The 13,336-nt window shown below is 38.5% G+C and overlaps 1 protein-coding gene across 3 annotated transcripts in view; it reads left to right on the forward strand.

Moving 5' to 3' along the window:
- Positions 1-13,336, forward strand: part of COL14A1 (collagen type XIV alpha 1 chain) — a 184,328-nt gene that overhangs the window by 80,753 nt on the left and 90,239 nt on the right. For all 3 annotated transcript variants that reach the window (XM_015245410.3, XM_015245407.3, XM_015245409.3), the window contains exons 23-24: positions 2,195-2,311; positions 10,699-10,845. In XM_015245410.3, coding sequence (XP_015100896.1) covers positions 2,195-2,311; positions 10,699-10,845 — 264 coding nt within the window. The remainder of the gene's footprint in view (positions 1-2,194; positions 2,312-10,698; positions 10,846-13,336) is intronic.

Below are 13,336 nucleotides of genomic sequence, written 5' to 3' on the forward strand. Positions count from 1 at the left end.
GTGATCATTGAAATCATCCTGAGTACTGTCAATAGTACATGCCCCACCCTTGAGAATGATAGTAAAGTTATAACCAAAATATAAGCCTTAAAAATATAGAAAACAAATATATGTATGTATGTGCATGACTGGGACATTGTGCTGTACACCAGGAATTGACACATTGTAACTGACTGTGCTTCAATAAAATAAATAAATAAACAAAATATAAGCCTTAAATCTCCTTAGCTAAGGCCCTGAGCAAATTACTTAATTCTCCAAGCCCAAGGGTTCTCAACTCTGGAAATTAAGATAGTAATAACCATTTACATGCTGATTGGGGGGATTAAAGAAATAATGTATAAAAAGTGTCTACCATATGGCAAGCACTCAGTGAATCACCACTATTATTTTTGTAATAATTGTGCTTTATGCACTTGATCCATATCTCACTCTCATCGCTGATCAAATAATTAATCCAATAAAAGGAATTAGGCAAGAATGGGACCCCATTCTTCAACTCAACCCCAGCCGCCTATATCTGGCGACTTATGTTTTATACTGGGCCTACCCTTTCGTTAGAGGAAGCTTCCTGAGTTCTTTTTTATGGAATATCTTGAGATTTGAAAGGCTAAATATGGAATCAGTTTGACCCCAAAAGAAATAGTCTCTGTCTTCAACAGATCTGGGAAGACTTTGGCTTGTGGTTCTGATCTCATACTTGGCTGTTGAAGTGATACTGTTCTAGGTATTACCGTAACCTCCAAGTCCCTTCCCTGTGTTATGTATCTTCCCACCCTTTAACCTCCTCTCCCCTCTGGTTTGTCTTCATCTTCCTTTCAAGATTATCCTTCCTGTCTGTGCCACTTTTTCTGTCTCTATGACTTTTTATTGGTCTCTCTTCTCCTTTCTCTCTCTCGTCTCTTTCTGTCCTCCTTTCTCTGCCCCTTCTCTTCCTTCTGTTTCATCCCTCTTCTCTTCTTTAATAAATGTGGTGAGTCTTCCAAGTATATTTTAAAAGACTGGGAGTATTAAATTGTTTTATATTCTTTCCTTAAAGTAAAAAATTACATTGGTTTATTGTTTGTTTTCTCTCTCTCCTAAGTGAAATAAAACCTCATACAATGGCAAATAAATTAAGGTGTTTTTTTAAAGTTAGCATGGTTATGCACTTGATCTTAGCCAAAAGGCCGAGAAGTGATAAAGTTAGTGTGGTTATGGAAATCATGAACAATTTCCTTTTTTTGTGGGGCTAGAGGGTTGTTCAGTTGGCCTTAGGAAAAAAGGTCTTCCCTTGCTGGCTGATCTAACAGAAAGGAACAGTGTCAACATGTAAACTGTGATTAGGTTGTTTTTCCATCTTGAAAAATAACTTTTAGCTCTTTTTTCAATTTTATGAAGTAGCTAAAAGAGAGGGAAAGGTATGAGAAAATGATATGGATGGAAGTCAGATCATTGGGGAAGGTAAATATCAATGTTCTGCTTTTTCTCCTTGGATCTAAGTGCTAAACACTGAATGCTGATTCCTCTATTGTACTGGAGAAACAGTATTTTTATTGCTTCTGCAAATAAATTTCCTGTGAATCATTTTTGTATAACACTGTGTTTGTTCTAAGATGATTAAGAATCTGTGTATTTCTTTTGTTTTTAATCATTTTTTATCTGTGTTAAATCTTCCCTTTTTAAATTTTCAAAAATGTGTTCACTCTAACTCAGTCATGTTTTGAAGGCCAGTCCAGGTGAGCTGCTCCTGTTTGAGTGAACTTCCCTTTTGTTGGCTTTGTTCTTCCCTTTTATTTAAAGCATGACTATCTTTCAGCGGTTGATAAGTACATATTGTATTTAACATTTTTATGATAAAAGCATTATATATTAATCGTGGAATATTTAAAAAGCACAAATAAATAAAGAGGAAAGATTTAAAATCACCCATAATTTCACCATCCATTGCATCTGGTCTTCTCCAGAATATACACTTCTTTTTCTGTTTGCAAATATCAAACAGACTCCATCACCCATCATTCTTGCAACTGCTTTTTGAAATCATAAAATAGTTATCTTTTATGCACTAATGTATTATGACTCAATGGATTTCTCACCACCGGCCATGGAACTTTGAATTCAAATTTTACCCACGTTAAAGTTAATTTCAGACTTGGGGACATTTACGGCATTGTCTGTAGTGTGACATAGTTGTGTTTCTATTTCATTGTAGTGTTTTTGGGGGTGACCGATCTTCAGGCAGACCAGATCCGAATGACCAGCTTGTGTGCTCGGTGGCAGGTGCAGCGTCACGCCACTGCCTACAGGATAGTCCTAGAATCCCGCCAGGGTAAGTGCAACCCATCATGTATGTTTTCGTCAAGCACTCGTGTACCTAGCTCTGTGCAAACCACTGAGGACAATGCACAAGTAACATTAGACAGAAGCATTCTTCTGGAGGAAGCAATATTACCTTATGGATGGAGCAGACTGCGGAGTCAGAATGGCTGGTTAAGCCAGTTATGTAACCTCTCCAAACCCCCATTTTCCCATCTACGGTCAGTGGGTATAACCATAATGCTGATCTTGCGGCATGCTGCGAGAATTAAGCTGAGATGATCCTTGTGAAATATTTGCAGCAGTGCTTTGCACATGTTAGCACCCAGGAGATGTAAGCTGCTATTAGTGGTAGGGTCTGAACAGGCAGTACTAGTCAGATGCAAAATGTACGGTGTTATCATTTTGGTCGTTACCCCATGGGGATCTAGGTTTGACTTTCATGTCTTCCTCAGTGACTCTTTTTTCTTTGGGGGATAATTGGTGAGCAGCAAAGTCTCATTCGGGAGGTGGTATGACGTATCTGTGCCATCATGGGCAGTTCCTTCAGTATCACGGTTCTCAAGTGCATCTACAACTTGGGACTTGGTTTCCAGGTTGAAACACTAAAATGTCTACTTGTCTTCATCAAAAGTATCAAGAAGAACAACAAAAGACTGATTCCCCAAAAGTGAGTTTCCAGGGACTATTAATCCTCTTTTCACATTGTCGGCATGGATAACATTCAGAAGATGAAATCAAAGAATGGAAATTACTTTAATCAGATTTGTGTTATTAATAGAAAAAGTGCATCTTGTTATTTTAGGGGGACATGGGAGACACTAGAGAATCTCTGATGGTTTTTTTTACTCTTTCAAACTTGATAAGAAAATTGTTAAATTTTCTTCTTTCTGGGCAAATGATCATGGTTTCCCCAGTTTAAAAAGCAGAAGGAGCCAATTTTTCAAGTCTGGATAGGACTGAATTTAGTAGCCCACATCCCTGGCTATAACTCCATTCAAAATGCAGAAATTCCACTTTTGATCCAATCCAGAAAGTGGAAAGCAACATTTAGTAGAGTGCGGAGAGCATTTGGAGAGATGCTAAAAATATGAGAATAGAATCTGAACAACGTGAGAGGAGCTTCCTGCCAACACCAACCAAGGCATTGTCTCCACACACGTGCTAAGCCGCGGATTCTTTAGTTCCCTGCGTGTGCTCTTGTAAGGATTCCTTTAGCCAGCCATTGGCTAAGCGTACGGGAGTGGCTTTAATCTGCAATAAACATTGAATAAGGGGAAGTCAGGGCAAATCACATGGATTTTGTGGTGGTATTTATGTGATTCATGGGATGCTTAGGCAGAATTAGATGAAAGATATACAACTGTTTGTGAAACAACTATAAACTCTTGATGAGTTATGTTTCATATCTCTTTTTAAGACTAGCTAAGTTGCACTTTGATATAGAAGGGTTGACATTTAGTGGTATTTGTTAAGCTTTAAAAAAATAGTAACTATAAAAATCACACTTCCAAACCACCCTAGAATATTTTTATCTTTTATGTCATTTAAGAAGTTGACGTGATGGGACATAGGCTCCTGTAGATAGTCATTGTCCTTCATAAAAATTGTAATTACGTAGATTGACATAAAGACATCAAACTATATTTATCATGGGATTAGTGAAATCCATACTTTTTTTTAGTTGTTAAATACTTTTACTTTAGCATATTTACAAAATAGCTCTGGAATTCTTATCAGAGGATGTGACTGATGTGTCTAATAACATTCATCTGGTAATTTAAAACCTCAGTAAGCTCTTTCTGAAACCACATTTTCCTCCTTATCTTCCAGCTGAGTTAATTTGTGCTCCCTCAGTATTATTTTCAGGCTGCGAAAAACGTCTTCAGCTGAGCCTCAAGAGTCTCAATTGGGGGCGGGGGAAGGATATAGCTCAGTGCTAGAGCATGTGCTTAGCCTGCAGGAAGTCCTGGGTTCAATCCCCAGAACCTCCACTAAAAATAAATAAATAAATAAGCCCAACCCCCGCCCCATGAATAAATAAAAAGAAACTGCCACCTTAAAAAAAATGTTTTTTAAAGAGTCTCAATTAAACAAGAATGAAGAAAAGTGTGGTTCAATTTATTTTTTATCAACATTTAGAGCTGAGAGGTTTAGAAGCCAAATTAGCCTATGTCTCATTCACTCAGGTGTCCAACTGAGTATCATTCACCAACTAGACAGCAACAGAGTCTGACAGCCTCAAAAAGGACTGTTGGGACTGAGGAGTGAATGTGGGGAAAGCAGTAGGGAATATGTTTAAATATTTTAATTTACACAATTGAAGTCAAGGAGTAGTCTTGTCACTTCGGAGTGGGGAAGAATTAGGTTGGGTTTCTTTATCTTATAGAGGAATGTGATCATCGTCCTGATCACTCACTGCCTTCAAAGGACTGTGATCAGAATCCCCCTCTCCCATGGGCAGATGAGACCCAGAGCTCCTGCTGTTTTAACTCTGTAATATCTCCCATCGGCTACATATGCTGCCTCAGCAGAAATTTGATCCCCCACCCCCCAAATCAGAAGAGAAATGGGACCCAATTCCTCCATGTGATGGAGAAAAGTCTTATCCCAGGCTGACTTATTTCTGCAATGTCTCTGCCAGTTCCTACTGTTTGACAGGTAATTTTTTCAGTGTTGTTCTTTTTTTTTTTAATTCCCCATAGTCTGGTCATGTGCACTTCTATTCTAAGATGAAGTCAGTGGGTATGCCTCTGCTCTAACCACAACTGCTGGCCAGTTTCCAAGGGTTTTGTGAATAAAGCAGCCAGGCTGTATCATTCAGGTTTGTTTGTTTTGTTGTTTTGTAATAAATGGCAGAAACACAAATAAAAGGGACTTACGCAAAAGGGTCTGTTTATTGGCTAATGTACTGAGAGATTCAACAGTATCTGGCTTCAGGCACATCTAAATCTAGGTGTTCAAACGGTTGAGAAGCATTGAGAGGAAGCCTTGCTCCATCCTTCTGCTTTGCTCTCCTCTGCCTTCATTCTTAGCCAGATTGGGAATTGGCACCAGTTAGATCCAGAATTACATCCTTCTAGCCTCCAGCTTAATGGTCATAGTGAAAGACTTGTTAGAGAGCTCCTCTTTCTCAATAATCCCCGCGAAAGTCCAGGAACTGAGTCATGTTGGCTGGGTTTTATGTAACATGCCCCTAAATCAGCCGCTGAGTTCAAGGGCATGAAATAATTACTGGTGGGTGGGACCTGGTTACCTCCCACACCTGTATCTGGAGAGGGAGGTGGGGGTTCTTAGTCAGCCCTTCCCAAATCAAAAAGACCAAGGAGGAATGGATTCAAAGACAGAGAAATCAGATGGAAGACAGGCAAAAACAACAGCTGTTCTCTACCCATGTAAATATTATGACACTTTTTAATAGCCAAGAAGGAAAAAAAGAACCATTACCAGAAGGATCGAGTCCTCTCAGGAGAGACTGAAATCAAATCTGCTTTTGATTCAGTCATCTACTTCCCAAATTAAATTGTAGGCTTTTGGTTATTGTAGGAGAAAACAGAGTCAGAGGTTTTGGGTTGGTTTTGAGTAACTCAGAACCTAATGAGAACCTCTTCTAGCTCTGCAGATGCTCTGGAGGTCTATCTCTCTCTCCAGCTGTTTCTGAGTTGACGTGGCACCCGAGGTTGGATATAGCATTTTCCTTCAAGTTCATGTATTTATACACCACCTGGGGCCCAATACGGATTTCCTTCCCTAATCCCCTTAACTTGGTAAATTTCTTTCTAGCCCGATGTTTTGAAGTTTTATTAGCAGATAGTGGGGCCCCTAAATAGGAAGTGTACCAAAGTGTGGGTCCTTGCTGCTGGCTGTGAAAGAATTTGAGCAGCAGAGGCCAAGGGACAAAGTGAACAGCTGCTTTATTGCTCAAAAGAGGAGAAGGAAAGAAGAGTGCTCGAGCGGAGAGCTATCAGGCAAGACGGCGGTAGAGACAGCTCCAGCTGCAGATCGGGCCACGTGGACTTTTCTGGGAGGCTTCAGCCATCATGTTGTCTTCTGGGTGTGCTGGAGCCAATTATCTTTCTTTCCTGTTCTTACATGAGGGCTTTTCGGTTGTTGTCATGGCAATTGTCAAGTGTCATGGGCAGGCGGGGTGTGTCACTTAGCATGCTGATGATGCATTACAATGACCATATATTGAGGCTCAAGGTCCACTAGAAGTCAAATCCTCTGCCATCTTGGGCTTCGCAGGTTGTAACCAGCCTTTGTTTCTATTTGAGGGAGTGGCAGGGGTATGATTCTGGGAATAACAGCCTTGGTAACCAGGACCCTGCTCCAAAGCTGCACTATTGTTTCTTGATTGTTCCTCCTTTGTTTCTGTATCCCCTCCCTTCCCTGATTAGCAGCTGTTTGAATCTGCCCTCTGGAACTCAGGGAAGGTCAAGGAGGCTGAATGAAGTCTATTTCCTACACACAAGAAATAGGGAACATGGGAAGATTTGCACCAGGGAGGACCCCACAGGGTCCTGCTCGGTTTCGGTTTTGAAAGATGCTCAACTTGTTTTCTATGTTTAGGTATTGGAATGTCAGTATGTGTCATCCATTGACAGGAACAGAGGATTGTAGCATGGTGGAGAGGCTACCTACCTAATCAGGGACCAGATCCAAAAATAAAAAGATCATACGAAACAAAACTTATTCTTAAGATTAAACTTTTCAGCGGAAAAAAAAAGATTAAACTTTCTGAAGCAGTGATACTATGATTGGGGTCAGGGTATTTGAAAGAGCTGGGGAGTGGAAATATGTATCGTAGAATTCCAGCCGAGTGTCCTGGATCCTGGATATTCTTTGCTTGTGGATCTCAGTAACTACTCATTGGACATTTTGGTGAGCAAGTTGGTGGCATGATGATCAGTATGAGAGTAACCCAGAGAATGTATTTAGCCTTGCTGTGTAAGAATGAATGAACAAAGACAGATTTTTTCCTCCATTCCAAAAAAATAAATTTAACTCCCAGCTTTTGGCACAAGGGGTTGAGGAAATTAGTCATCACTTGATCAGTTTTTCTTTAAGGCAAAGCCATTAGACCTGAGTCACACGTGCCAAAAGCAACATGGATATACACTCCCATTCATGTAACCCCTCTTTGGTAGTATTGGAATCAAACGGATACAGTTTCCCATTAATTTTACAGCACCTGTTCCAGTCTCCCAATGAGTTGTAGATTTTTGTTTTTGTTTTTGTTTTTGTTGTAGCAATAAAACCAATTTATATTCTATTGTCAAGGGTCTGCAGAGTGCATGGGCATTCACCAGAAATAGAAGAAATGACAAAAAAGTGCATTTCTAGACTTGATGCCTGGAGGGTCTCTGGAAGCTTTCGTGGATAAAGATGCTCCACGCACAGGATTTAGGAAATGTTCCTATTACTGGTGGCTCACAGAAGCTTGCCAGAGGCTCCAAAGAGTGATTAAGGGTCAGAAAGAAGCAACTATGATGGGGTTCTGAGCCCAGGAAAGCCACACTGAACTTGGACACCAACAAAACAGAGGGCAGTGTTTACTGATATTTTCTTGCTATTAAACTCCTTTCACAGCAATAATCTCACAAACACCTTAACAATTTTTTAATTTCATCATTTTGTATAATATGTGATAAAGAAAATATCAAGATGGACCTTGAGTCATTCCAAACAAATATATTACCAAAGATTGTATTATAAAGTTCACTTTTGAAACTCTTTAATATTCACAATTATAAAAATAAATTTCAAATTCCATTTAACAGGTGGTCTTAATTTACTTACATTTAAAAATCAGGATTTGTCCATAGACAAAATTTTAAGTGACATATGTCATGTTTGTTCTTTTTTTTTTACATTTTTTATTGATTCATAATCATTTTACAGTGTTGTGTCAAATTCCAGTGTTCAGCACAATTTTTTCTGTCATGTTTGTTCTGATACGTGTATTATAATGAATATATTTTTGTTCATATATATGTTAAAATATAGATTGAAATTTAATAGGTATTTCACTTTCAAAAATAGACCAAAATCACTATTTAAAATTTTTACATTTTATGTTTAAAACAGCAACGGACCTTTAAAAAAATTTTTTTTCTATATTTTGTTTATACTTATAAAATATAAATAACATTTTACAGGAGTTCTTTTTAACCACTAAATAATACATATAATGTTTAATCAATGTAGATTTTTTCACACTGCTTTTCAAATTCCTAGAAATAAAGCTACGTAAGGCTTTGATGAGGTGGACGCAATTTACAGGTCAGATGAAAATCAATCCAGAGGGAAATTTGCATGATAGTTTTTTGCATGGTAGCAGTTTCTTCTTTTTAGCAAATTATACGTGTGGTTAAAAAAATAATAAACACTCTATGCCTCTGAAGAAAACCCATGTGAAATTCTTCAGTAATTAAAGCCACCAGCATAGATAGCTATGTTCAATGGAATGATAAAACCCTGAAGACATGAGAGGTCCTCCTCTGATCTCCCCTAACCATCATACTTACTGATTTCATCCACATGCAGTAGCTCTCAGACTGATTCACTTTGAAAAAAAAATCATAGATTTGAGTTACGTTATTTTCTGATACAGCAATGGAAATTAAAGCAACATCCTCTGAGACTGGTCTTTAGAGTTTGGAATTTACATTTTAGCTCTGCTGCTTAGTGTATGGACTTGGGAAAGCTACTAACTTTCCTGGCCTTTAGTCTCTTGTCTTCAAATTGGGGATAAGTATAAATATCGCAAGGGTCGAATGAGTTCAGACATGTAAAATTCTTAGAATACTGCCTGGTACGTGGTAAGTGCTTACAAAATGTTGGCCATTGTTCCCTTGCTGTTATTTTGATCATTAGTGACCAAGCACAGAACCTGGTCCCATAGTAAGCTCTCAGGAAATGATTAATATGATTAATCCAGCCTCCCACCGACTCCAGACCCGGGGGCAAGCACTAACTCTTCCAGGAAGGCCAAGCAGTTTTGCTGTAGATATGGGAGTGAAGAAAGTAGCCAACAGATAATCAGGCCTCCTGAGTTCTTTGTGCCTCTTCATGGTGGGGACAGGACAGAGAAGGTGGGATGCGGCAAGTCGTTTTGGCAGAACACAAAGAATCTTGGAACAGGAGTTAGTTAGAAGATCGAGTTCTATGGGGTTGTATGGTCCTCAGCCACATAAGCATACCATGTCCTGTTTCCTCAATTATGATTAAAAGGCTAAAAAAGGATCTTTAAAGTGAATCTGAGGAATTTGGAGAGCCTCGTCCGCGCTTCCTAGGGGTCTCCTTTGCTATTGAAAGAAATCATGAATGTCAGTTAGAAATCAAGACTGAACAAACTACTACATATAAAATAGATAAACAACAAGACCCTAGTGTATAGCACAGGGAACTATATTCAATATCTTGAGATAACCCATAATGAAAAAGAATATGAAAAAGAATATGAATATATGTCTGACTGAATCACTATGCTATACACCAGAAGCTAACACAACATTGTAAATCAACTTTATTTCAATTAAAAAAAAAATCAAGACATTGAGAAATAGAAATTGGACAGTCTGGGGACACCCTGGCTGCCCCAGTGCTGCTCGAAGCTCTTGCCTGCATTTGTGGCAGTTTTGAAAACTACCTGAACCCATGAATGAAACTTCTGAAACTCTGGAAGCCCACCTCTTGGCCCAAAGTCATGAGGACTACTTAGAACCCTACAATTTCTAACTTCATGCTTACATCTTTAGACCACTGTCAAGAAGGTCATCCTATTGTATGGTAACAAGCTGTATAGGGCTAAAAGGATGTATCTTTTTATGTCAACTTTTAATTGTTTGACTGTGTTCTGGAGAATCATGTTGAATAAAAGGGAATTCTAATCTTTTTAGCATTGTTTTATTGAGTTATAGTCATTTTATAATGTTGTGTCAAATTCCAGTGTAGAGCACAATTTTTCAGTTATACAGGAACATACATATATTCATTGTCACATTTTTTTTTCGCAATGAGCTACCACCAGATCTTGTATATATTTGGGAATTCTAATTTTTTTAAAGATAAATATGCTCACCTCCCTACCTGTCCAGAAGATCAATTACAATGTACACATTAATTATAACCATTAACAATTCTCCGTTCATTAAGGGGTTGACCTTAACAGCCTTTTATTAGTATGTCTCACTTCTGAGCAAATAAAATGTGATTTTCAATTATAAAAAAAATTGATGGATATATTAATTCTTTTAAAAAAGATACAACACCTCAGACAAGTTCAGTTCATTCTGGAGTTTCTGAATAGGCCATGCATCTTAAGCATTTTAGAAGTAAATCATCTACTGATGGCTGTTTTAAAAAATTTCATTTATGTATGTTTTATTTTTATTATAGATACACAAAAGCAAGAATCCACTGTGGGTGGAGGGACAACAAGGCATTGCTTCTATGGACTTCAGCCTGATTCAGAGTATAAAATCAGTGTTTACACAAGGCTCCAGGAGATTGAGGGACCCGGTGTGAGCATAATGGAAAAAACACGTAAGTTAAGCATACCCTCTCCTGATCCCTGTCTCCATGAACAAACAGTATTTTAGGTATCCTGTTTTGGTTCAAAAACCATATTCCATTTAGAAAAATATTAGCCATTGCTGTCCAGGAATATCTGTAATACAAGTTTTGCTCATTTTATTCAGTCCCAGAATTCACTGCATGAGGTCCACTGACGACATCAGTTTGTTTTATTTTTTCCATCCTCCATATGTTCTTACAAGGGACTATAAGGCCTTATGATGGCAAAGTTCTTGAAACAATGACCTGTGTTGTGATCTATTTCCATTAGGAACATTTGTGGTATGTGGAGTGTGAAACGAAGTGTAGCGTCTGGGTCCCAGCATTAAAACAATGACATATTTCTGTAGCCACTAGGGTGGGAGTGGAGCCAAGATGCTCCAACTGGCTTGACCCTAGATTGCCTACTTAAGAGGCTCTCGCACTTTTTCCAAGTTGGCTGAAAATCTGATGCATTGCAGGGAAAGGCAAAGTCTAGAAATGAAAGCAAAGCACTTTTTACATGTTCTGAAGAACAATGAGGGTGTCAACTTCTTGGGAATGGATTTTAATCAAGGATTTCTGATCTAGAGACCACAAACATTGAAATGGTTTGATGTGAACGCTGGGGGACCTTTCAAAATCCCTGTCGATGGGTGTCTGAATAGGTGGTGGGCAGTGGGCTTTCCTGGAGACCCTCTATCGTGTATCTGACGTTATGGAAGTTCTACTGCCCATGTACATAGGTCTTTCAGTTGCTCTTCACAAGCAGAAGGAAATCATAATCAACATGTGAGCTTCAAACACAGAAGGTGAAAGTACAGAAGTATAGTTAACTGAATCGTCTACTTTTTTTCCCTCCCAATACAGGGACTTTATCTCATAACACTGAAATATTCAACATTTTATATTATGCATGTATTTTGAGGTATAATTTACATTCCATAAGTTCACCGATTCTAAGTGTGCAATTCAATGCTTTTTAGTACATTTAAAGAGCTGTGCAGTCATTACTGCAATCCAGGGTGAGAATATTCCCTTCCACCCAGAGAGATCTTCCACACTCATTTAGAGTCTGTCCTCTTTCCCACAGTCTGCCCCAGGCAATCTACTCTCTCTCCTTATAAATTTGTCTTCTCCAGACATTTCATATAAATGGAAATATGTAACATGCAGTCTTTTGCATCTGGCATCTTTCACTTAAGCATATGTTTTTGAGGCTTATTTATGCTGGAGAATGTATTGGTAGTTTGTTGCTTTTTATTGCTCATTTGAATTTATTTTGTGGATAGAGGATTGTATAACTTTGAAATGCTTAGAGATCTCGTAGTACGTAAGATTTAGAGTCAAACAGGCTGCGCTGAGGTCCTTGTTAACACTGTGGCCTTGGCCAGCTAAACATCTCTGAGCTGCTTTTTGCTCATCAATAAAATTAAATAGCTACTCTCTTAGCTCCTGGGGAGATGGTAAAGATGCAATGAAAAGACCCTGCTGAGGAACTTTTCAACCCGTATCTTATTGAGCAAGTGCTATTTGTCATCACTGTTGCTGAATTCCTGGAAGTCACAAACTGATGGCCATGGGGTTAGATCTCACCATCAGGCATGTTGCCTCCAGGCTGTTTTAAAGTATTCTTAAAAATTCAAAAGCTCTGACAACACGGAGCACACGTATCTTCGTGGTGCTAATTGACAGAAACCTGGTCACTGCTGTCTGTTTTAGACAGTGTGTGTGCTCTCAAGTTTGTTATTCCTTAATGTTTAGGATAAGTTCTAATGCTCACATTCATTACTTGCCTGAGCTCTAAAAATATTTGCATTTGGGGCCCCTGGTCGACTTCAACTTCCTCTAACCTTAAACCCCACAACTGTTAACTACCAATCCAGGGTTAATTTGGAAAGCTCTGTTTGATGTAAATATTTTCCTTCTGTTGGGAACATCTGTCTTCTTGTAGTTTCTACCCACTGGCTCTAGTCCAACCTTCTGAAGCAATGCAGATCAAGACTGCTCCCTCTTCTCTGTGTCAGCTTCTCGCATACTTGAAGACAGGGACCATCTGTGTGCCACACATTGACTATGAACACATGTTGCCAGTTCATTGTGGTTCTTCATCCCCAAGATGGTCTTAGACCAGGTGTTCTGACCAAACATATCCATCAGGCTGTCATAGCTGCTCATTAATTTGGTTCTTGATTTACTTAGTGAATTTAGGATATGCCTCAGTTTTTCACATTAAAGAAAATGCACAATTATAAAGATGATGACGCACTGCTTCCGTAGATTTTTAAGGTAAATACATATGGCTTTAGAGCAATTTTATGATGCTTTCAAAAAGTTTTTCAATCCTAGTTTTAATATTAAAGTTTCTCAAACTTTGTTTTTACTTTTTGAAACTTTTTAGTTTCCAAAAAATTGCCTTTAAAAGATAAAAGCACATAGTGTCTATAATAATGCAACAGAGTGTAAAAAGAGCAATGTCAAC

This window comes from Vicugna pacos, chromosome 25 (genome assembly GCF_048564905.1).
Source record: "Vicugna pacos chromosome 25, VicPac4, whole genome shotgun sequence".
NCBI classification, from domain to species: domain Eukaryota; kingdom Metazoa; phylum Chordata; class Mammalia; order Artiodactyla; family Camelidae; genus Vicugna; species Vicugna pacos.